The following is a 24,599-nucleotide window of genomic DNA, read 5'->3' on the forward strand; positions in this document are numbered from 1 at the left end:
TGCCATCTTTCTCATTATTACTGATGTTTTATTATATATACTGTTGGGATTGTGATTCATTAAAATAATATCATTTAACCTCATTATGCATTAAAATAATATTACTTTTCAAAAGAAACCACTTTTTGATAGTTGCTGCAGAGAGCAACTTTTTTTGTCAAGGTGGAGTAACTCATTTCTTGCAATGGTGAGTGAAACTTGAGGAAAGAGAAAATTTCAGAGAGATGCTCTAAGATAAGAACAGAAATTGACAGAGAAGAGAAAATAGAGAGACAGTTCAGAGAAAAGGAATTCACAACATACATAAAAAAAACCCTACTCTAATTCTCTTCCCTTTTATACCCCTCTAAAAGAAACCTTGTCCTCAAGGTTGAATTGGGAATAACTTGCTTGAATCTCTCCAATATCTTCCCAAGTGGCCTTAGAAAATTTGCAAACTTCCCACTGAATGAGTACTTGAGGGACCAATGTTGTTCCCTTGAGAATGGTTTGAGTGTCAAGCACTGCAGTAGGACAGAAAATGGGTCCCAAATCAGATGTGGTAAGAGGTAATGGAAAATATGGTTCTATAGTAGCTCCACTGAATGGTTTGATTTGAGAAACATATCTTAGCCGCTGCAGGCAGTTGCAATTTATAAGCCACAACCCCAACTTTATCCAACACTGTGAAGGACCCAAAATAACGCATGGGTAATTTTTTATTTTTACATAAAGCTGTAGAATGTTGGCGATATGGTTGGAGTTTAACCAACACTGCAAATCCGATTTGAAACTGTCTCTCTTGTCGCTTTTTATCAGCTTGCGTCTTACTCTTCTCTTTATCTCTCTCCTACTTTCCCATTATCAACCATCACATAGTTTTTCACTTTTTCTCTTTGCCATTTCTATTTACCACCTCCATCCCAAGGCATGTATATCCACAAACATAGTGTGCACTTTGCAAGTGTAAAACCTCATTTTCCATGCATCTTGGGGTTGGGCACAAGCCATATGCATAAAGACCCATATCACATCACCACCAATAAATAACCAACCAACAGTGATGCTAATCTATCTTCACAAAAAGTGCCTCTGAACCATCTTTATTTGAAGATGCTTCACCAGATTGTTTAGTGCTAGTCTCAAATTCTATCCTCTCAAACCCATATTGTTGCACAAGAAGGAGTGAAGAGCAGGAACCAAAGTTATTTGATGCCACCATGTCCCCTATAACTCCAAGTTCTGGGCAATCGGTATGTTTCATCAAATTCGAAAAGACCACGGAGTTCCTACCAGTACCTTGTCCTAAGATGAACAAATCACATCCAATTTGATCTGTTTGATTAAGTACCTCTGAAATATCATCACGAGAATGAACCTCTTTTTCTAAATATTCTATAGAATCTTCATTATTCACTGCCTTGAGTCTAAATGAATTCATATACTCTTCATCCAACTCCTTCTGCTTTTCATTGTCCACTTCTGCAGATAACAACCCTTTAGATTCAACATGCGATGAAGATGATGAATTTGCTTCTGCAGCTTCCCCTGATAAAAGAATCCTCACAACAGACAGATGAACCCTTTGATGCTTTGACATCCTCCACGCAACGGCTAATGCTTCACGGTCATCAGGACCGCCAATGAAAAGCATGAGCACACGCAAATCCACTTTGAACAACGAACCAATTCCACGATCAACGAAGATTCCAACAGAGCAAGGCGCATCTCTCATGACATACTGGTTTATGTCCTTGATTGCAGAATTGGAATTTTCTAGGATACCCTCTAAACTTGATTGCTTGTGAAAAGGGAGGAGAATCAAAGTTGCTTGCTTTTCTTGTGCTACATTGTATATGTCCTCATGAATTGTTGAGTAGCGGGACACGGCAGCAAGGGTCTCCACCTTGGGGGTGTTCTCAGTTTCCTCTGCATAAGCTGCAAAAACATTTGTGATGGTTTCCAAATCTTGTTCTGATTTGGTAAGGGAATTATGTGCTCCATTTTGTTGCATGTTATGATGGTTGATGTGGGAAACCAAAAGGGATGTGGTTGTTCCTGTCATTTCAACAAGTTGAAGAGCAATCACACGTAGTGGAGAGAGTTTATTTGAATTACACGCCTCGAGGATGTTGATGATTCCTGTAGTTTGGCGAGGGTTATGGACACAAGCCAAAACTCGAAGCTCTGAATCATCCTTTAAATTATGTATAGTCCTTAACTTGTTTTGCCTGTGAAGCTTTCTTGGTTTGTATATGGCATTGATGATTATTGGCACAATGATAGTCATCATGAGAACTGTTACTGTTAAAATTGAGTAGGACTCCGCACTCAAAATCTGAAATGAAATAATAATAATAACAATAATCAAATATACCTTGGATTGGAGTAATAATAAATCTGATATATACATGTATAATGAAAGATTAGAAATCATATATATAAGAAATAAATTGATAACCTAAATAGTATTACCTCTAACTTTATTCCTTATTATAAGAATCAAATTGGAGGTTCACACATTGATTCTTTTTGTAGGAACTAACTTGAAATTTATTGTGCATTAATTATTTCTTAATAAGAATGTTCTTATTTGATTGAACTCACACTCTCTTTCCATTCTCCTGAGCATTAGTGATGCATTAAAATTAAGAAAAGTGGGTTAAGGACAATTTTGGAAGTTGTATAGTAATAGAGAACAAATTTAATACACTTAACAACTTTAACTAGATTTCTTAAACGGTATGAGATAGTTATTCATGATCTGAAACGGTGGTAGTAATAAATAAATATAGTAGTACGGTAGTACCTGCTCGTCCCAGGCTATGTTGAGCATTATTAAGGGTAAGACACCTTTGGTGTTCATAAGCAACCCAACAGCCACACCATCAAGAACATACATGCCATAGAATTGAGTTGCTATTAGTGTGCTTAAAATCTTTGGGACACATGTCAAGAACATAGTTAGCATGACCAATGTGACACCTTGTGTTCTGACAGCATACAAGAACCTGAGTCTCATGCCGCAGTTACCATAGAATATTGGAGCCAAATAAACAACCCCAAGATCCTCTGACTTATTTATCAGCATCTCAGTGAATTTCCCACGAGGTATGATGATTCCATAAACAAGAGCCCCAACAACAGGATGTGTCCCCAAAATATCTGTAATGAATGCACAAGCATAAGCTCCCATGACCACAAACAACAACTGATAATTGTCCCATTCATTGTGATTGGTTTTGCGGATGATCAACCGCTCCATATAAGGGCGAAGGACAATGAAGCAAAATAAGACAAACACAATGGTGGCGATCACCGAGTAAATGGCAGTTTTTTCATTCATTGCATATGGAATCAACAATGCAAAAGTGGCCCAGTTGTAAAAATCAGTGATCATAGCTGCTGTTAAGGCCACTCGTCCTAGACCTGTGTAGAGAAGCTTGAGGTGTGCCAGGATTTGAGAAACGATGGGGAAACCAGTGACACTGTATGTTAAGGTCCAAAACAAATATGCTTTGAATGTGTTGTGATGTGCCAACTTCTCAGGAGATCCCTTGTACATGCTTTGAAGCAAATAATATATTCCACTCCCCATTGCCATTGGAATTATAATGCCTGCAACAGCAATGCTTGTAGCTTTCTTCCTTGCGTGTAGGATAGTGTCTAAATTCATGTCCAAACCAGCAATGAAAACAAAGAAAACCAGCCCAAAATGTGTCATGGTTTCAATTGGCATCATTGCCCTTAGAGGAACAACTGAAGATCCAAAAAAAGGTGTTCCCCCAATTATCTCTGGGCTTATCATGAACCCTATCTGTTAAAAGCCCCCCAAAAAAACTCATCAAAATATGAAATGAAATCATCCATTTTTGTCATTTCATAGATGCATGCATGCATGTCTCATCTTCTAGTATATTTACATTCTGACAAGCACATAGAGGGCAGTAAGTTATATGACAATCCCTAAATAATATCAGATAGATATATCCCGAAGGATAACTCAAGTGGTAAGAGTTGACAAACATATGGGGAGGGGAAGGTCTAGGATCAATCCCTAAAGAGAAAATTTGGCCGATCAAAAAACAAAATAATTGATAGATGCAATTACTCTATGCGTGATATAGTAAATTAATAACATGCTATAATTTGGTCTTTAAATTGAGCATGATGGATGTTACTTACCAAAATCTCAACAACAATAAGAGGTTGATTCAAGGGTCTGAGGATGTAGTATACAGAACGAGTGGTGATCAACATGATAGCAATTTGGGTTGCAAAGGAAGGGAGGTAGAATGTTAGGATGCTATCACTTTTCCATATTGCATTGGGATTAGTCACGATTGTCTCGTAACATCCTTCAACTTTTACTCGTTTGTTATATTCATGTTGAATGTCACTAACATGATCCATAGCTTCAATTCAATTCCTCTCTTTTAATCATAAATAATTTGGGATCAATGTGGTATCAATTATCTTTTCCTTCTTCTGAATCCTTAGCTTCTCCCCCTTCTCTCTTCTGGGTCACCTTTAATGTAAACCTCTAATAAGGGGAATGCATCAAAGTGTTAATTAGATAAAGTGAAAAAAACAACCATATCATGTTTCTTCTTCTAACTACCTATGGGAAATTGATGTCATTGGTAGTTACAAATTAAATTCCCAACGGTTTTTCTATTTCTGTCTCATTTTATGAGAAATTGCAAAACCATTAACTTTTAACAAATCTTCATGGACCATCCTCTTTGACTCATTATAATTAGTTAATTACTATTACTTGGTATTTTTTTTTTAACATACTTGGTACTTACCATAAACATGCATGTCAATCAATTTTTATTTTTATTAAGAGTTTGATTTTAATGATACCACAAAATAAAATTGATTTTACAGAGTTTGGTGAACACTAGGGTGATCGTTTTATAAAATGAACGTCCTTCAATTTAATAATGTTAGATCTTGAATTTTAGGAATATTCTTTAGATTGACATTTTAGGACTGAAATGAAAGGATGATAAAATGGCCAAAATGCAATATACTTTCTCTTTTATTAATTAAAAAATAACACAAAATTGATTATTCCTAATCCTATTTACTAATCTCATTTGATTGTTTTAATAATTTTGAAAACATTCTCTTATTAGCGCGAAAGGATGATTTTCGGTCCTCTTATTCGCGCCCTACACCAAATCATTCAATCGAAATTGAAATCTCAAAACCTAAACCCCAATTTTCGCCCCTCTCATTCTCGCTGTGCCTGCACCGCCACTGCATATCGATCTCGCATGGTAGCAACTAGCAACAAGGTTCAGAGCTTTTTCTCTTCATTTTGTACTTTTTTCTTTCTTTCTTTCAAAGCTTCTCAGTTTCAATTTAAAGTTCTTACAATATTCATGTGATTCTCCATGTTATGAACAAAAATCTAACTTGTTAACATGGCATGCGAATTTTAACATTCAATTGCACCGTTTTAGGGTTTGGGAGTTTTTCTTAGTGTTGGATCAAATGCATGTTATGGTCTCTCATTTACCTTGTGAATTGTGATCATCATGTTTCAAATAGTTGGACCCTGGTGGAACTTTCAGACCTTGAGGACAAGTTGAATCTTCATGGGTGAAAATTATTGATAGGTACCCCTAGTTAGTTAGATAGGTGAGAGAGTTAGTTAGGGTGTTAGTTGTTTAGTTTAGTTTAGTTATATCATCTTGGAGGATCATTTGTAATTGGGCACTTGTGAGAGACATGGATCTTTTGAATCTCCTGAATTTGTAACAGTTTTTCTTCAATAAAAAAGTTATTTTTTCTTTAGAATTGGTACCTACTAGTTGATATTGGAGTCTTCTGCGATGTCTCTCTGCTGCAAATAAGAGGCGTGGATAGGTTGCCAACATTGCAGTGTTTGCCTGGGAGTAGTCACAGGGCTAGTGCACAACCATTTTGCGTAGGTGTCGTGGTTGCAGAGCGTGGTGAGATGTTAGGATTTAATTCCTATGAGACTTGAGTCCCACATTGGGAGTGTGAGATTCTGGGGTGGGGTTTATGAGGTCTTGGCCTCCCCAGCTTCAATGGCTAGCTTTTGTTGTGTGGTGTGGTTCTCCCAAGGTTCTCATCATCTTACTATGTTTTTGGTGAAATTAAATGTTGATAATTTAATGGTTTGGGATTCTTTTTCTATTGAAGAATGTGCTGCCTTAAGCATTTCAGCTACTGTACTTTAGGCCTAAGACTCCATGTGTACCCTGGTTTTTAAGTGTTAAACTCCAAGTTCGATTACTATAAGCTGAGTTTTGTATTTTTATTTTTGCGTTGTTGGGACTTCAGTGTTGAAGCTCAATTAGTTATTTTGTGTATAAAGTTGAATTAAAGAGTGTTTTCTTAGATCTCATTGTGTGAGATCTTATTGGATCTTGTTGAAGTCGGTTCTGTTCATTTAGATTTGTTAATTGGTTGTTGTATTTCAATTTCAACTCTGTCTGTGTGTTACTTTCTGTTTGTGAATATTATTTAGTACTGCACAATGGCATCCTACCTTCTTAAAAATTGATGAGGGGCATGTTGATGCTGGAGAATGGGAGCTGGAATATGCTAATAGATAAATCACCTGCTGTAAATCTATATGGATACATACTACCTGCATATTGATGTCAGAAAAAGCCCCAATTTGTATGACTTGTAATTTCTTTGTGTGGTTAATGCAGTCACTCTCTTTACCTCCTCCACTCAGGAGAGGACTGGCTTTGTAACCCTATGCATTGGACATATGTACTACTTGTGAATGAGTATATGAGTGTAATATGCCATTTGCTGCCAGGAATTAGTTAGGTGCTCTTATTCTGAATTTTAATTTGTTTTTGGTGGAAAAGAATTTCTCTCATTCTTGTTAATAACAAAACAATATGGTTATCTAATTAGAATTTAGAAACTTATTTATGTATATAGGCGTTGCGCTCTACAATTAACCCAATCTGTTTTTTTTTCTGATTCAAGTTTGTATGTTTATTACGGCTTTTGTTCTTTCTATATGCTGTAGATCTCATTGTTCTGCAATTTTTCATTTTTTTTCTAATGGAGCCACAACAATAGATGTGATTGAGTTCTGTTGTCTTCATTGTTAGTTCACTTTTTTTTTTAATTTATAAACTTAATGATATGGTTCAAGCTCAGTTTATTTATTTGCAGTTTTCGCTTTCGATGAATTAAAAGAAAGTGTGGTTGCAGCAAAGCCGTGGGTTAGAATGGCAAACTACTATGATATTGATGACATTATGGTAGAGGAAGAGGTGGGCTTCAGACTCTCTTCTTTCGCTTCTAGTTGATATATTTCAAATTCAATAAGGGGTGGTAGTTTAAGGGTGGATTATTTTTGTAAGTCTGGGAAAATGTTAAAGATACTCGATGATGTTTCGGGGTATTGCTAGTGTATAACTGACTCTGTTCATTATCTCAACATTAAGGATATAGAGAGTGCAACCTGATTTTCTTTTCCTAATACAGTGTATTGTTATGTTCTGGTAACAGATTGTGTCGGTGGTATTTCAGAAGCCAGCATCTGGAGTGGGAATAGATCCAAGTTCTGAGACCGACTCTGTAAGTGCCCTTGACACTGATTTATGTTAGGAACCCACTCACACACACCACAAATGAATGAGAAAATGCAGGAAAGTGATTGTTTATTGATTGTGGAAAGAAATTACAGAGAAGGAATGTGTTCCCAAATACTCTGCCCAGAGCAATGCTCCTATAGGAAGCTAATGCTTCCTATCCATACTAACAGCTAGCAATTCTCTGGATACCCACTCTACCTCTCTTACTCTCCTTATATACTGGAGATATTACAATCACTCAATCTCTCTCTATTCTGTTAGACGGTTAGCCACTATTCCCTTTCTTGCCCCTCCTAGAATATACCCTCCATACTTTAGGGCCCACATCCTCATGATGAGCCAATCTCTCTTGTGGCCTTGATACCTGACCCTCGTTCCTAACAATACCGGCTCCTTGAGCTGCAACCTTGTCCTCAAGGTTGAAATCCGGAAACTGACTTTGAATGGTAAGAGAGTCTTCCCAAGTAGCATCTTCAACGGTTTTCCCTTCCCACTGAATGAGTAACTGCGAAATGTTGTCTCCTTGAACCTCGACGGTTCTAGTAGCTAACACCTTAATAGGTTGTACAACCTCTGGTACTTCTCCTTCCAACTCAGCTGGCAACTCCGAGGCCACCTCATAGTTTCCAATGGCTTTTTTAAGCACAGAAACATGAAAGACTGGGTGAACCCGTGAATGCTCTGGCAGCTTCAAACGGTAAGCCACGGCACCCACGCGAGCGACTATAGGATAGGGACCATAATACCGCGCTGCCAATTTGGCAAACACGCGAGTGACCACAGACTGTTGTCGGTGAGCTCGAAGCTTGACGAAGACCCATTCACCAATCTCAAAGGACTTATCGACACGCTTGGCATTAGCTTGAGTCCTCATTCTATCCTGAGCGCGTAGCAATTGGTCACGCAACTGGCGCAAAGCTTCATCTCGCTCCAACAATTCACGTTGCACCGCTTCGACCCGCGTTTCTCCTAAGCCCCAACGAGTGATTACCGGAGGCTTGCGGCCATAGACCACCTCGAAAGGGGTCTGATTTGCAGCGGAATGGTAAGTAGTGTTGAACCAATATTCAGCCCAATGAAGCCAGCTCACCCACGTTTTAGGCTGGTCCGCCGAAAAACAACGAAGGTATGTTTCAAGACAGCGATTGACCACCTCCGATTGGCCATCGGATTCGGGGTGGTAAGCTGAACTCATCTTGAGTTGGGTTCCTTGGAGCCGGAAGATCTCTTTCCAGAAGTGGCTCACGAATATAGGGTCGCAGTCGCTCACTATAGAAGATGGTATGCCATGTAGCCTGATAATTTCCTTGGTGAATAATTCTGCTATGCTTCGTGCAGAGTAAGGGTGTTTCAGAGGTAGGAAGTGGCAATATTTAGACAAGCGGTCTACCACAACTAAAATAGCCTCAAATCCCTTAGACTTAGGCAACCCTGTAATGAAATCAATTGAGACATCTTCCCAGATTTGGTTCGGAATCGGCAGAGGTTGGAGAAGACCGGCAGGAGCAGCCGCAAGGTATTTGTGACGCTTACAAGTATCACAACGTCGAACGAATTCCTGAATTGTGTTTTTCATTCCAATCCAATATAGGTTTTCCGCCACCCGTCGATAAGTTCTCAGAAATCCGGAGTGTCCTCCTTGAGGTGAGGTGTGGTACTCTTGGAGCATTCGAGGAATTAAAGAAGAAGTTTGGGATAAAACCAACCTGTCTTTGTATAACAAAACTCCCCTATGCAAGCGAAACTCAGGGTGTGCATTGGAACCTTGCCGCAGAGCTGTGATGATGGCTTGGAGTTTGATATCAGTTTGAATCTCATCTGCTACCAAGGTTTGTTCATTCCATATAGGATATGATGCCAATGTGCGACATTCCCCTGATTCACTTACCCTTGACAACGTGTCTGCGCCTTTATTTAGCTTTCCGGGTTTATAGACTATATCAAAGTTGTAGCCTAGAAGCTTGGCTGCCCAATTTTGCTGATCCCCAGTAACTATCTTCTGATGTAACAACTCCTTCAAGCTTTTTTGATCAGTTGAGACCAGGAACTTCCTCCCTAAGAGGTAGGGCCTCCAATGTTGAATCGCTAATGCCACAGCCATCAATTCTTTTTCGTAAGCGGACTTGGTCAAGTTTCTTACTCCCAGGGCTTTGCTAAAGTAAGCTATAGGGTTCTTCCCTTGCATTAAGATGGCTCCTATTCCATTCCCAGAAGCGTCACACTCCAGCAGGAATTCTTTGTCAAAATTTGGCAGATTCAGAACTGGAGCTGTAGTTAACTTTTCTTTGAGAGTCTCAAAAGCGTGTTGAGCCTCGGGTCCCCAAACGAAGGCATCTTTTTTGGTCAATTCAGTCAATGGCTTGGCCACCTTACCGTAGTCACGAATGAACTTACGGTAGTAGCCTGTTAACCCTAAGAAGCCGCGAACCCCCTTGACGTTGGTTGGCTTTGGCCATTGCACCACACTCCTGATCTTATTGGGATCGACTGCAACTCCGTGAACTGAGATTAAATGCCCAAGATACTCCACAGTAGACTGGGCAAAACTGCATTTCTTTTTATTTGCTGTCAGCTCCTGCTTACTAAGGACTTGTAAGACCTGCTCCAAGTGAAAGAGATGCGTTTCCCAATCCTTGCTATAGATCAAAATATCGTCGAAGAAAACCAGGACACCTCTGCGTAACATAGGCTTGAACACTTCGTTCATCAAACTCTGAAAAGTGGAGGGGGCATTCATGAGTCCAAATGGCATGACCATGAACTCGTAATGCCCCTCATGGGTCCGGAATGCCGTTTTATGTATATCAGTCGCGCGCACCCTGACCTGGTGATAGCCTGATTTAAGGTCTAACTTAGAGAAGAATGTTGCTCCGTGTAGCTCATCCAAGAGTTCCTCGATGACGGGGATGGGGAACTTATCTGGCACGGTGACCTTGTTGAGTGCTCGATAATCAACACACATACGCCAAGTATTGTCTTTCTTCTTTACTAATATCACAGGGCTCGAGTAAGCACTCGAACTTGGCCTAATGATTCCTGTAGCTAACATTTCCTTGACCTGCTTCTCGATTTCATTCTTGTGCAGGTGGGGATACCGGTAGGGTCGAACATTCACCGGTCCCTGGCCTTCTTGAATGTTGATGCAATGTTCATGCCCACGACTTGGTGGTAGACCCTGTTTTGCAGTGAATACTTCCTTGAACCTTTCCAATAGCTCACTCAACTCTTGCTGTTGTTGAACAGTCAAGGTTTCCTCCACAAACTTCTCTGTGCGTGGGGTTTCACATCGGTACAGGACCCCTGCGTCTTCCGCTCGTATCCTTCGAAGTGTTTGCTGGAGTGCCACCATGGAGTCTTGCCCTGTTTTGAGTCCTTGCAGCTTAACCCACCGCTGACCATCCCAGAAACGCATTGACTGCGTGTGCCAATTTGCGATGGTGTCTCCTAAAGTTTTCAACCATTCAATGCCCAATACCACGTCGGGTCCTCCCAATTCAAAAAGCTGAGGCGCACAATTGAGATGGTAGTCTCCTAACTCCAATCGGATTTGCTTGCAGCGCCCTCTGACATGAGTTTGGAATCCATCGCCCAATTTGATGGTCATTCGTGGGGTGTCCTCTACTTCCCATCCCATGCGTTGCACAAGCTTGTGGTCAATGAAGTTGTGAGTTGCCCCACTGTCAACCAGAACCAGTACCGGGACTCCATTAATGGTCCCCTGAAGCTTAATGGTTTGCGGTTTTTCCTGGGATTCTTGTGCCATGTTGGAGAAGCTCATCATGCTCATCTCTCCTTGATTTTCCTCTTCTGGTTCCTCGAGCTCCATAGCCAGAACATTTCCCTCCTCAACTTCCTCATCTCCTTCTTCTACGATTAGGACTCTCAATTGTTTGTCAGGGCATTGGTGTAAGGGGTGGTATGACCCCCCACACTTGAAGCATTGCCCCTTTTGTCTCCTCTCAAGTAGTTGCGGGTAGGTTAAGTGAGAAAAGCCCCGGTCCCTAGGCCCAATTCGTTTTTGCTCCGGTTGAGTTTTTGTTTCTCCTCGTGGGCCGTTGAAAGTGGGCTTGTTCGCTGAGCCCGTGTCCTTTCCTCCCTTCACCCAAACCCAATCTGCCCCACCGGTTCTACCCGATGCCCCCAATCCATTCTTATAACCCGAACCGCCTCCAAAACGGTTGCCCAGGGTATAACCCGAACCCGTTTCACCCTTCACTTCCTTCTCTACTGCTCGCGTGAGAACCAGCAATTTGGATCTACTTACTCCGCCCATCGCCACCATACTCCGGACCTTTCCCCGAATCTCCTCCTTCAATCCATGGAGGAAATATCCCTGGAATTGTTTGTCAGGGAGTCTAGGAATTTGAGCAGTAAGATACTCAAACTCTGTGATGTATTCTTCGACTGAACCACGTTGGCTCAACTCCGTTAGCTGCTCATAAACGTCCCCGTCACCATGTCCGTCGTAGCGTTCGAGCAAGGCTTCCCTCAACTTCTCCCATGTGAGAAGCTCTTTAGATTCGAGTAAGGAATTGTAGAAATGGATGGTTGGACCTTCCATACTCAACTGGGCTAAACTGACTTTCACCTCCGGCGAGGTCTCCTGGACGCGGAAGTAAACCTCGGCCCGCGATATCCATCCCGCCGGGTCTTTCCCCTCGAACGGTGGTAACTCCACTTTTTTGACCGATTGACGAAATTCCGTCAAGGCGTTGCCGTTCAACTGAGGTGTGCGACGCTCGGAATCAGTTCCGATCGTCAGATCTGAGACCTTCTCTACCGCGATGCTCTTAGCTCCCGATGATCCTCCTGGGTCACGATTGACACTGGCATCCTCATTCTGAACAGATTTTCCCAGCGATCGCTCCATCATGGCCACCAGCGAGGTCGGCAGATCCTTCACTGCCGTCGTGACCGCAGCAAGTGAGGAACGCATTTCTGCTAGTTCCGTTTCCAAGGCATCGATCTTGGCCTCCATTGGGTACGTCGTATTTTTGGTTTTCTTTGGCGGCATTAACTGGTTCCGGTGAGTTTCTCCGGCGTGAAGATCCGGCAGGTCGGACCAAATTTGTTAGGAACCCACTCACACACACCACAAATGAATGAGAAAATTCAGGAAAGTGATTGTTTATTGATTGTGGAAAGAAATTACAGAGAAGGAATGTGTTCCCAAATACTCTGCCCAGAGCAATGCTCCTATAGGAAGCTAATGCTTCCTATCCATACTAACAGCTAGCAATTCTCTGGATACCCACTCTACCTCTCTTACTCTCCTTATATACTGGAGATATTACAATCACTCAATCTCTCTCTATTCTGTTAGACGGTTAGCCACTATTCCCTTTCTTGCCCCTCCTAGAATATACCCTCCATACTTTAGGGCCCACATCCTCATGATGAGCCAATCTCTCTTGTGGCCTTGATACCTGACCCTCGTTCCTAACAATTTATGTATTTCAGAAGCAAAAGAATTAATGGCAGTGATACGTGCATGGTGGAACTTTATACTTTGACCTGACATTAGAACAATTGATTTCAGATTGAAGCAGGTTCAAAAGTCGAATTGCCTTTTTGGCTTGCTCATGAATTACAGTTGAGACAAGCAGTATCAGTAAATGTTCCCCCTTGTTTCAATCAAAAGTAATGATAATCTTTTATGGCTTTTTATGACTTATAAGCACATTATATAGTAGAGCATGTCATGACATTAACAATGAGTTAGGAAGCACTCTTAAGTACATTTGTATTGCTGTGTTACACTTAAAATGCTTTTGCAGACATTTCTTGTTAACCCTTGTTTCATGGGTCAAAGTTGAATTTGGCCTAGGTGTTTTGATTTCTTTTTGGGCTTTGTTGTTGTACAGGGTGGTTTTGCCTGGGCTTTTAGGGTTATTTCTTTCTGTCTGTTGGGCCTCTTTGTCTTGGTCTTTTTGTTGATTTGCTCTTTTTTTCTGTAGCAGATCAGTCGCGTTTGTCTTTTCTATTCAAGAGGCATGCTCTCAGACCTTGATATATTAATATATATTTTCACTTTAAAAAAAAAACCTTATTTTTCATGTATTTTTAAATTACTGTCATTAAGTGCATGGTGTTGTACGGAAGTATGGATAGCTACAAGTTACTCAACGATCAGTTTATGTGGTTATTTATCATAAAAGTTATAGAACTAATAATGACATATGCATTCAAATCTGCATTATCATTCACATTCAAATGTACTACATGAATGTTGATAGTGTTAGATTGCTTTATATTTAAGTTTAAAATGTTAGTTTTATTATCTTATAGTTGATGATTCTTGACTTCAGAACAAGGCTAGAGATCCAAGCTGATTCTGCATCTGTGGATCTCAAGTCCAGATGTCAATTCTTTTATGAATTTGGTTGCAAGATAGCACCGATGTAAGTCTTGGATATTCCTATATTTTCTTGCTTGCAGCATTATTAAAGAGTGCCTATTTCTCTTTGGCTTTATAATCTTCTTCTCTGATATTTAAATATATATTTTATTCTTGAGTTTTGTCTTGGAAGATCATCGCTGTCATGTTTCATCATCCTTAATTTGGCACATATCTGAAATCAAATTTAGTGAGTAACTCGATTAACTAACTACCTTTGTCTTGTATATACAGAACAAACGTCAATTTAAATAGAGAGAAGAACTGCATATTTGTTTTTCATGTTATATCAATTCAAGTCTTTAAAAACGCTTATATCATTTTAGTTCATGCACAATTGAAATATATGTCGTTCTTCTTTGCCTTGTCCTTCTTCATGCAACTATCCTGCCATTGAGTTTTATTTTTTGCTTACTTAATACTCATTTATGGCAGAGTTGGCGACAGAACCATTGGGTTTCTATTATTATCTGCATTTAAGAGTAGGTACAAGGAAGTCCTCACAAAGGCACATACTGCAGCATTTGCAGCTGGCTCCAAATTTTGGACTATTCTGACAAAAGAAGAGATCAATTGTAAGAATTGTTCTACTTGCTAAACAAACATACCTTTTATCTTTGTTTTTGTGGTCACATCTTTATACATTTTAATATTTGTATGATCTAATGCTTATCTTGTAGTGTATGAGGCAGCTCAATCTGCAATGGCATCCTTCAAGAAGTGGCGAATGGGGGGGCCCAGATTTCAGATATCTAATGTTCTGGGAAGAAAGAGAAAATCAACTGAATAGTTGCTTTCTAACCTCAGTCATTAGACATTATTTATGTCAATGTTTGGGACATGCTAATTGCAAAATGTTTAGAATGGACAAAAATGTTAAATTGTAGATGTTGACCTTGTACACTTAATACAATGTGTTGCAATTTCAAGTTATTGATTTAAGTTTAAGACCACAAAAAACTTGGGCACTGGGAAAAGTGAAAAATATGAAAAATAACCTTGTGGTTATGTTGTGTTCTATCAATGAAAGCCAGACCCAGATATTTTTCTTGACCACTGATCTTGTTCTTGTGTTTGTGCCGGCTCTTTTTTGCTTTTTGAATCCAATTCTTCCAGCTGAAAGTTGATTTAACATATGAATTACTGTTTATTTAAAAACCATATTATTTTCCCTTTGTCTTGCTTTTTCTTCTTACTATTTAAACTTTTACATTTGGATTCATCCCCCCTCTATAATTTTAAACAATTTATGATCTGCAGGAATATAATTTTATTGATTTTACTTCTATACATCAATTTATTTGATATATTCACATCTCGTTCCACCTGAACACATATTAAAGAAAGAGAAATGTGAGCAATTATAATTGATGCGATGAGCAAAGAACACAAGTATAGGAATACTCATTTCAACATTTTCTCATTTATTCGTTTATGTAAGTTTAATTGAAAATGAAACTCACATTTTTAGTAGACCTCACATAAACTTCAATTAAGACATTAATATTAATTTGATTCATATATTTAAATATAGAACTTTCCATGTCACATGGCTTCATTAAATAGGTGATTTAGTTTTATGATATTCAAGATCATTACTCAAATTTAATATATACAGGGTGGATTTGTTAAGAAAAAAAATCAAAAATTTTCACAATTTCTTTGAATAGACTTTAAAACATTAATTTTCCCAAAGATGGTAGTAATTCAGCCTAGACATAAAAGCAGGAAGAATGTTATTTTAGCAAGAAAAAGCACGAAACATAAGCAGGAAGAAACTTTTTGGTCAAATCAGGCTAGATATTTTGGTTAAATTGAAACTAAGTAGTGAAATTAATCTGAGTAGATCAATAATCATAATAGTAAGGTTCTCTTCGGATTAGGGACCAAAATTGTTGTTTTCAGGCATATATTCTTCTTCTTTAATAGTGCTTAACGGAGGGAACTTTTTTTGTTGTTGTTGGATAAGAGTGTAAAGTGTGGAAGATATTTCTGGTTGAGCTGAGCTGTACACGTGATGTGGGGTGAGATATTTATTTGACGGCAAGTCCACGGAGGCGTAACGACGGTTCTTTTTGTCGCCGTGGCACTGCACTTTTTCACTTTTCGCATCTAAAATCCCTTTAGATAGATATTTTCTGCTTATTATACTATCCCCACTTGCTCTTTTCCCCACCTCCTCTTGTTGACTCTTAATATTTTCCCTTTTACTTTCATTACCTTAAAAATGAATGATATAGGGTTAATTTGCCTAATTGAATATAAGTGGATATATGTATAATTGGATTTGGATCTCATCATGGCTATTTAACATGACATCGTGTCATGTGAAGGATCTTCAGTTTTAATTTATTTTAAATAAAATCTGAACCATTAATAAATATATAAAGAGAGAAAATTAAAATTTTGAGTGAAATACTTTTGTCAATTAGATTTTTAATTAAAAGTTGAGATCTCTCACATAACATGATCATGTGAGATCGCTACATAAGGGGATTCAAGATGCAGTTACATCAGACTCAACCAAACCAACACAATTCATGGAACCTCCTCAATCCAAACGCAGTTGGGGTACCTTGAGGAGTTCTTAACTAAGTAATCGGCTATAGAGCTTTCGGATCGACGAATAAAAAAAAAATAAAAGCATTTATGACAACACTACATTCACAAAACTTTTCAAAACCACTTTTGTGATTCTTTCTTGTTATAATTCCCAAAAAAGAAGATATTTTACAAAAATCTGAAAAAAGTCAAAAACACAAATTAGCCTTATTTTCCCCTTATAAATATTTACCAGCATTGGCTCAGCTCACCTCAACAAACACACAAAATTTGCATGACCACACTTTATTCATCTTCCTCCGCCGCCGAATCCACCATGGAAAACCCCTCCCACCGCCACCACCACCGCCGCCGCCGCCATCCCACCACCACCGCGAGCACCACCACCGTCGATTCCGACGGGGAGTTCGACGACACCCATGACGGCGACCCCGAGGCCTGGGCCACCATGAACAAGAGCTTCCGGCAGGTTCAGTCGGTGCTCGACCGCAACCGCCTCCTGATTCAGCAGGTGAACGAGAATCAGCAGTCTCGGATGCCTGATAACATGGTCAAAAACGTTTCTCTGATTCAGGAACTCAACGGGAACATCTCCAAGGTTGTTTCTCTCTACTCCGATCTCAATTCCAATTTCTCCAATGTTTGCCAGCAACAACAACGCTTCAACAATGGTCGTGGAAAATAATAAACCCATAATAATAGTGTCATGTGTGTGTTTGTCATGTGTAATGTAATGTAATGTGAAATGTGTCTGTTGTTAAAGTTGGAACAATTGTGATGGTAATTTTGAGCTCTGTTTGGTCATCATGTCAATAAGGACGATGAAGGCTAGCATTGTATCGTCCTCTTGGACTTCTTTCTACACACCCTCAGTGAGGTGTAATTCAATCAATATTGAATATCAATAAACAAACTAGTTATTGTTGCAAATTCTCTTGTAGAGTTAGTTCTACACATGCTTATTTATGCTATCTTGTTGTTAAGGCTTAAATTTTGGTTGTATTGGTCGCGCTTGTGGTTATGTTGCAGACAAATGCGGGTTGATACGGACCGCTCTATTCGCAATTGCGTTGGTAACGGCAATTTAAAACCTGACATGCCTGATTGGCATTGGTCACTTGACTCATCCATGTGGCTATTGCTCTTTCTAAATGATCTAATGAGTTATGATTTGATTCCAATAAAGCAAGAATTACTTTAGATGAAAAAAAGTGAGGAGTTATAAATTATAATTAAGAAGTTAATTAGGTTCTGTTATATATGTTGATCCATATGATCATAATTTCAAGTGTTTAATTTTCCAATCAATGACTATAACTTCTCACTTTTTAGTCAGATAGAGATTAGATTCCCTTTTTCCTTGAGACCTGATTTTTGGAGTGAGTGACTAGCTGACTGCTAAAGGAGTTTAATAGTCTGGAGTTCAATTTCATATTGGTGTAAAATCTTGTGATCATGGCTTCTGGCATTTTCAAAGGGCAGAGAAAAAAAGATCTTTTATTTTATTTTGCTACACTTGTACACGGGATTTAAATTGCAGTAGCAGAAGACATAATATGATAAAGATGTGCATGTTAGGGTCTCTAATTCTAGCTCATACTTTCAGTGTAATTGAAAATCAATAAAATAGTGACTGGATCCTCTTCTGGACTTCTGCAGAAGAGGTTACATGCCCTTTCTTTGAGACCAGAGTGACTAGGTGACTGCTAAAAGGAGTTTAAGGTCCTGCTTGATTATGTTTTTGAAAATAGTTTTCTGTTTTCAAAAACTAAAGAGTGAAATTTTTTGTTTGACAACAAGTGTTTTGCAATGACCAATTCTGAAAACAGATATGTTTTTTGACCTTTTAAAACAGAAATTAGAGAACAATGAAATGATATTCTTGTTCTCTATTCTTATTTTTTGTTTTCATTAATGGCAACCTTCATTGTGATTAGTGGTGTACTCATCTGTGCAGAAGAGCCAATCGCAAGCTCTTTTTGTGCTAGAAAATTCAAAGTGGTGAGATATTTTTTGGCTGTTTTTTGGGTGAAGAAGAAAGAAACAGAGGTATGGAAGAAGGAATTAGAGTCACAGATTTGGAAGACTTCATATTTGGGAGAGGGAAATTGTATGCCTTTAAGTTTGAGAAAAGAAGGGAAGATTCTTTGTTAGTAAAAAATTATACCCTGCATTCTCTACAAACACTATGTGCATCATATGTGCATAGAAGAATTGAAGTAACCAAAACAACATTGTTCTTCATATGTATCAGTTGTGCAGTGATCTGGGTAGTCTCTCTTTGGTAATTTTTATTCTTTAACATAGATACAATAAAGAATTATAGACTTGAGGAAATTTGACTCAGATATCAGTAATTATTAACATTGAGTATTGCTTGAGAATTTCACTGTTATTCTGTAATTTGATGAAGAATATCACTTCTTTGTTGGTTCTCATGATTGTTTGTGTTGGTTTCATGCACATAATTTGCTTTGTGAAATGAAAAACTCTTAAGCCAATGCAATATGCAAATTGTGTAATTGGTAGGGTTTGATAATGACAGTAATATTTGGTAGCAGCCTCATAGATGTACTCACAATTAGTAATGAAGTTTTGCTTCTTTAAATTATTAAATTCAATTTTTTTTTTCCAGGGGAAATAACAGAATAGATGGACAAGGAGATCTATGATGACAAAAATCCATAACAGACAGCTCAGTTTGGAGGGTCTTGATGGTTCCCTACTCTTTATTGGAATTTGCATATCAAATGCAACAATTGGACTAGTAAAGAAGACCAAAACAGTTCCATGACTCTTGGGCCTTGTGAATTGTTACCATATAAGAGAGAAGAGAAGATTGGGGCATGGACCTTCCCCTAGATGACAGTTTACTCATTGAAAATGTCAAGGTTCAAATTTGTACTTATAGAAGGAATTTATCACAATGTAAATGCACTTTATGCCTAGCAATGGTACCAAATAGCAGAAGACAGATAGCAAGTTTCATTGTATTGTTCTTATTATTTGATTATTGAAATGATGTAAGGCAGATAAAAGAGTTTAATGCCATGGACTGAAATAGAACCCATGTTTCCCATTTTGTTTACCTGTGCTCAAGATTTAAAGCAGTGTCTTTTAGGTAAGCAATATCTTAATTTGGTATTATGAAAAATGCAATGATGCTGCTACCTTTGCTCCCCTAATAGGTGCAAAAGCTGCTGGAGCTTGTGCAGAATTAATTCATCTGGGTGTAAAAGGAAATATGAAATGGTTGAAGAAATTTTGCATCTCAGTTAATATATATAACTGATATCCACGAGAAAGTAAGAACCAACTAGTCTCGTTAGCACCTAACCATTATTTTGATTATAAGTATTATACACATGATTATTACTTTATTAGAATAATGGACTTATAAATAGTGGCTGAGTACATATAATTGATGTTTTTATTTTTTTTACTGTTTGACTGCTGTATACATAATTATTTTTTTACTGTTTGACTGCACATTTGACCATTAATTAAGTTGTAATTGTACTCATTTAAGATTAATAGTACTAATTTTCATGCAAGTTATTTATAAAATCTGGCAATATAATGAAATTTATTCCTATTCATTATTTGGAAAATTATACTTAATTTGTGTAATTTTGATTGAAAATTCATAAAAAGAATAAAATACAATCAAATGATGGATAGCCTAAATGGTACTTGGTGGATTAAAATTTTCCAAGTCCTGGGTTCAAAGTTCAAACCCTACTGGTACCTAGATACCAAAAAAAAAATGAGTTTCTACCGCCAAAAAAATGAGAACATAATCAAACAGACCCTAACACTCTGGAGTGCAATATAACATTTGTGTAAAATCTGGATAACTATGGTCTCTGGTCTTTTTAAAGGACAGAAGGAAAGAACGAACATTTTATTCAAATTGCAGCAGTAGGGGACCTGTTACTTAATGCACCTGAAAAACAAATTTATTCTTATATCCATTAACGGAATAAAAAACATCTTAAAGATCATAGAGTAGCTTTCTCCACCCTTATGTCTATTGTTAATGATTTCCCTCTCTAGCAATCCCTAAAACATACTTTTAGCCGGATACAGCCGTTAATTACACAAATATGAACCTTTAGTCTTCAAAATTTATTCATTATGCATGCATAGAGAATTTGTGAATCATGGTAGGGAGCAAAGCTAACTAAGTACACGTTTAGATGCAAACTAAAGAGCACTTATGGAGCTTATTTAATCAATTTTCTAATAGATAAGCTCCAATAAACTCATATCCTAACTTAGTAGAATCAACAACCTCTATTCATATACACCAAGTCATGAAGTTAATTCTCCACTGTCCAATATGACAACCTTCCTTTTGGGCAAGCCACTTTCACTTCCTTCTGATTCAATCTTGTACAAAACCTCCATGCCGGAAAGCACCTTGCCGAACACAACATGGCGCCCATCCAGCCTAACAAGAAACAGATGGAGGCATGTCAGATTGTAAGTTTCTGAAAATACCTCAATAGCAAATGGTGAAAACATAACCATATTAGGATTTAGGAAGTTGAGGGTCTAAAGTTCAGCCTTCCACTCAGGTACATTTAAAATAAGATTCATTCTCAATAATTGTAAAGACGCATATGCACCTTTCCAACTGAAATTCACCATGTGCACCCAATGGAATTTATCCAACTGAACTATTCCATTCAAATTATTTCTTTTCCACAAAAATCAGAATCCCATTTTATTTTCCAAGAAAACAAACACCTTTAAGTATGTTTCATATTTCTAACTCTCACTACAAGGGCTTTGACAAGCAGCTAATTGAGTTCCGAAGTATACAGAGCTAGTAATGCAAGTCAATGAAATTACCAGCTGGTTTTTACTGTTGTTATGAAAAACTGGGAGCCGTTTGTGTCTTGCCCAGAATTTGCCATCGATAGATATCCTGACAATCATGCAAGTGAACAGGTGACATCATATAACTATTTGAACATAATCATATTTATGGATTAACAAAGAATATCAGTAACAAAAACACAATCTCACCTGGCCCAGTATGCTTCAGCTTGAAGTTTTCATCAGCAAACTTATCACCATAGATGGATTCTCCACCTCTTCCATCACCAAGGGTGAAGTCACCCCCCTGGACCATAAAGCTTGGTATTATCCTGTGGAATGCACTCCCTTTATAATGAAGAGGTTTCCGGCTTCTTCCCACCCCTTTCTCTCCTGAAACGTGATGCTGTTCAATTTATAGTATTTACCACCTAGCAATATCAAGATTGATCCTAACTGATCACCAAATTAAGCAAGGGAGAAAAACTATCATAAATATAGGCAGTTACTCCAGTATAACACTAATTAAGAAAGTTAACAAAACTTGATAAGCTACCTGTACAAAGCGCTCGAAAGTTTTCTGCACAAAAGGGATGTTAAGATTAGTAACCAAATCCTTTACATGAAACCAATATCTGTCTACTTAAACATCTCCACCATATATCCATAATAGCATACCATACCTACAGTTTTCGGTACTGTACTCCCAAAAAGGCCCATGACTATGCGACCTGAAGCAAGAAACAACATCTTTAGTGTTTTGAATAACCTGCTTGGGCATTATAAAGTTATTACGTAGCATGAATTATTTATCAACTCACTATGAGCCAAGCACATAAAGAAAAGATATTGGGGATTAAATTCTGCTCTAACTTCTTCACAAATAGTGGATATGATGTTAACAGCTTGTTTGTATTCATGGTTAAACTTCCCAGAATCACTTCTTCCCCTAAAAATTATTCCAGTATCTTCTCTTAGAATCACTTACCTCCACACACTAAGTGGGTCTTTGATTTCATGATTTGCATATAATACAAGGCATGTTCACTCAAAGCTATGTGTGTGCTTGCTTCCATGGTGGCACACACTCCAAGCACGTTTAAGGCATAAGCTACAAAGGATAGCTTCTCACTTAATGTGATTTTGCTTCTGAATGAAAAAAGAGCGTGTTTCCAAACTAACTTAAGACTTGTAATTTTTGACTTGAAGTGATTCTCCACTATTTTACTGTGGCACCAAACATATTATAAGAAATGCAACAAAGAAGACGCACAAATAACTGTTTCTATAACCAATTAATTTCTAGGGGCCATTTCTAGTGCTAAAGTAATCTGAAAGGAACACATTTAGGAGCATGTGCATGTGCCAGATAAATTATTCATCCAGGCTGCTGGCAATGGGCCAGACTTGGCAGCAATAGTTTGCATAATTCATTAGACTGCTGTGAAGTAGACACTACGCAGCCATCCTGTTTCCACATTCCATGAAGTACTTTGGAAATGCTACCAAGTACGTTGATAGAACTCAACCAAGAACTGTTTCTATTTCTGTAAAAGAACCCTAATTCCCAATTTGGGAATCAGAGAACATACATGAGAGAGATACCAAACACCCTCCCTAACCCTAGAAAGAGAACCACTTCTCTCTCTAAACCCAAATTCCAAATGAATACCAAGATGACTAATGTTCTCTAACCCTATCTTATTTATAGGCAAAGCCTTACTAACCCTCTTAACTAACTATCTAATCAAAAGTACCTATTAATATGTGAGTACCTATCATACGTATACACAAATGTTGCAATATGCGTACACTAAGTCTCAAAAGTGACACAAATCCCATCTCCCATAATAGACCAGATGGTATTCAATCCCATGTCAGAATAAAACAGTGTTGTTAATCGCGGATTGCAGACTATAGCAGTAAGCCAACCAAAAATCTGCTATTTCCAGGCTCTTAAAGCGGAAAATAGCGCTACACTAAAGCGCCGCTATAACTGCTATTTGACAACACTGGAATAAAATTACACTTATTTTATCAATCTTCACAAACATATACAGCACAAAAACTCTGCATAATTCTTGGAGAAGGCAGCACAAATGAGCATGTGTTTCTGGATCATTTTCTTTTTCACCCAAAAGGGATTCTACATTGTAGCTTCTCACAACTTGTGTCCTAATGTGCCTAGGATTGTGTGCCCACCATTATTCCAAACACACACAGACCTTCTAAAACCAGCTTATGATGTGTCAAGTTAATGCATCAAAAACCCTTTTTACATTTAATCTGCACCCCACTACATTCCAAATCACTATCCAATTACAAATCATATTCACGAACAAAACAAGTCAATAAAGCCAAAGAAAAATTTAAAGTTTATAAGGAATACAAACATACCCGCGGATTTTCCATCAATCTCTACATCAAAATACACTTTGTGGGTGACACGCTCCAAATCGTCCTCCTCCTCGTGATGAGGATGTTGCGGTGTGTTGGTGATCTTGTTCTGGTCGGTTCCGTTGTCTACCAAGATGAACTGAAAGAATGTAATGATCGCGCAGAGGAAGAAAACCCATAGCAAACACGCCGAAATCAGTGTTCCAGTGGCTCTGGACGCCATTTTTGAGCGAGCTGTTCCCTTCTTCTGATGCAAAATCAGTGATCACTGCTTAGAAAATGGAACTTAGCCAAAATATATCACTGTTTAGTTTAAGGCATCAAATTTATAGTATTAGATTTTTTTTAACTTTTTTCCTTATCAATTGCCTATAAAAAAAAATTAATGGTTTAATTATAGACAAGTTAGATTCTTATAAGGGTGATGTCACAAGATCGAACAAAAAAAAACATATGGTTGGAAGGGACCACCACCGAATTCTAGACAAGGTAACACTTGTTATTTGTTAAGAACAAAACAAAAATATATAAACTAATTATTTACTTGCACCAAAATAGACCGTTCACTCATAGACTACTTCACTCATAGACTACTAGCGGAATTACCCGTGCCCTGTACGGGTGACTAATTTTGTTATTTACAATTTAAATTTCGTGTAATATTATGTTTTGTATCTTTTTAGTCAATATATTTTAACAATTATTTCAATTATATGTTCTTAATAGTGATAATTGTGTTTTTTTTTTGACATTGATAATTGTGTATTAGTCTACAAATCAGTATTTTTAATTTTTTAATACATGTTTAATTATTAATATTTGATTGACTATTTTTC

At 38.0% G+C, this 24,599-nt stretch overlaps 4 protein-coding genes across 5 annotated transcripts; 2 read left to right on the forward strand and 2 right to left on the reverse strand.

The window, feature by feature from the left end:
• Positions 1–173: 173 nt before the first annotated feature.
• LOC130721959 (cation/H(+) antiporter 15-like) lies at positions 174–4,598 on the reverse strand. The gene is made up of 3 exons (XM_057572545.1): positions 4,165–4,598; positions 2,789–3,796; positions 174–2,317 (listed from the first exon to the last, which is right to left on the reverse strand). Exons 1-3 carry the CDS (start codon positions 4,390–4,392, stop codon positions 1,046–1,048), a joined length of 2,508 nt encoding a protein of 835 aa, XP_057428528.1. The 5' UTR covers positions 4,393–4,598; the 3' UTR covers positions 174–1,045.
• A 534-nt stretch (positions 4,599–5,132) lies between these two features.
• On the forward strand, positions 5,133–15,036 carry LOC130725920 (DNA replication complex GINS protein PSF3-like). Of its 2 annotated transcripts, none has more exons than XM_057577112.1 (7): positions 5,133–5,285; positions 7,159–7,259; positions 7,498–7,566; positions 13,123–13,223; positions 13,892–13,984; positions 14,416–14,555; positions 14,661–15,036. In XM_057577112.1, exons 2-7 carry the CDS (start codon positions 7,215–7,217, stop codon positions 14,768–14,770), a joined length of 558 nt encoding a protein of 185 aa, XP_057433095.1. In that variant the 5' UTR covers positions 5,133–5,285; positions 7,159–7,214; the 3' UTR covers positions 14,771–15,036. The 2 variants fall into 2 exon arrangements, with proteins under 2 accessions (XP_057433095.1, XP_057433096.1); XM_057577113.1 differs by having other exon boundaries at positions 5,142–5,285; positions 7,144–7,259.
• A 1,738-nt stretch (positions 15,037–16,774) lies between these two features.
• Positions 16,775–17,472, forward strand: LOC130726943 (protein EARLY FLOWERING 4). The gene has a single exon (XM_057578260.1). It carries the CDS (start codon positions 16,817–16,819, stop codon positions 17,225–17,227), a length of 411 nt encoding a protein of 136 aa, XP_057434243.1. The 5' UTR covers positions 16,775–16,816; the 3' UTR covers positions 17,228–17,472.
• A 3,017-nt stretch (positions 17,473–20,489) lies between these two features.
• Positions 20,490–24,068, reverse strand: LOC130725918 (peptidyl-prolyl cis-trans isomerase CYP19-4-like). The gene is made up of 6 exons (XM_057577107.1): positions 23,764–24,068; positions 22,050–22,097; positions 21,923–21,946; positions 21,577–21,759; positions 21,400–21,475; positions 20,490–20,995 (listed from the first exon to the last, which is right to left on the reverse strand). The coding sequence occupies exons 1-6, from the start codon at positions 23,984–23,986 to the stop codon at positions 20,857–20,859; spliced, it is 693 nt and encodes a 230-aa protein (XP_057433090.1). The 5' UTR covers positions 23,987–24,068; the 3' UTR covers positions 20,490–20,856.
• Between the last annotated feature and the right edge of the window lie 531 nt (positions 24,069–24,599).

This window comes from Lotus japonicus, chromosome 6 (genome assembly GCF_012489685.1).
Source record: "Lotus japonicus ecotype B-129 chromosome 6, LjGifu_v1.2".
NCBI lineage: Eukaryota > Viridiplantae > Streptophyta > Magnoliopsida > Fabales > Fabaceae > Lotus > Lotus japonicus.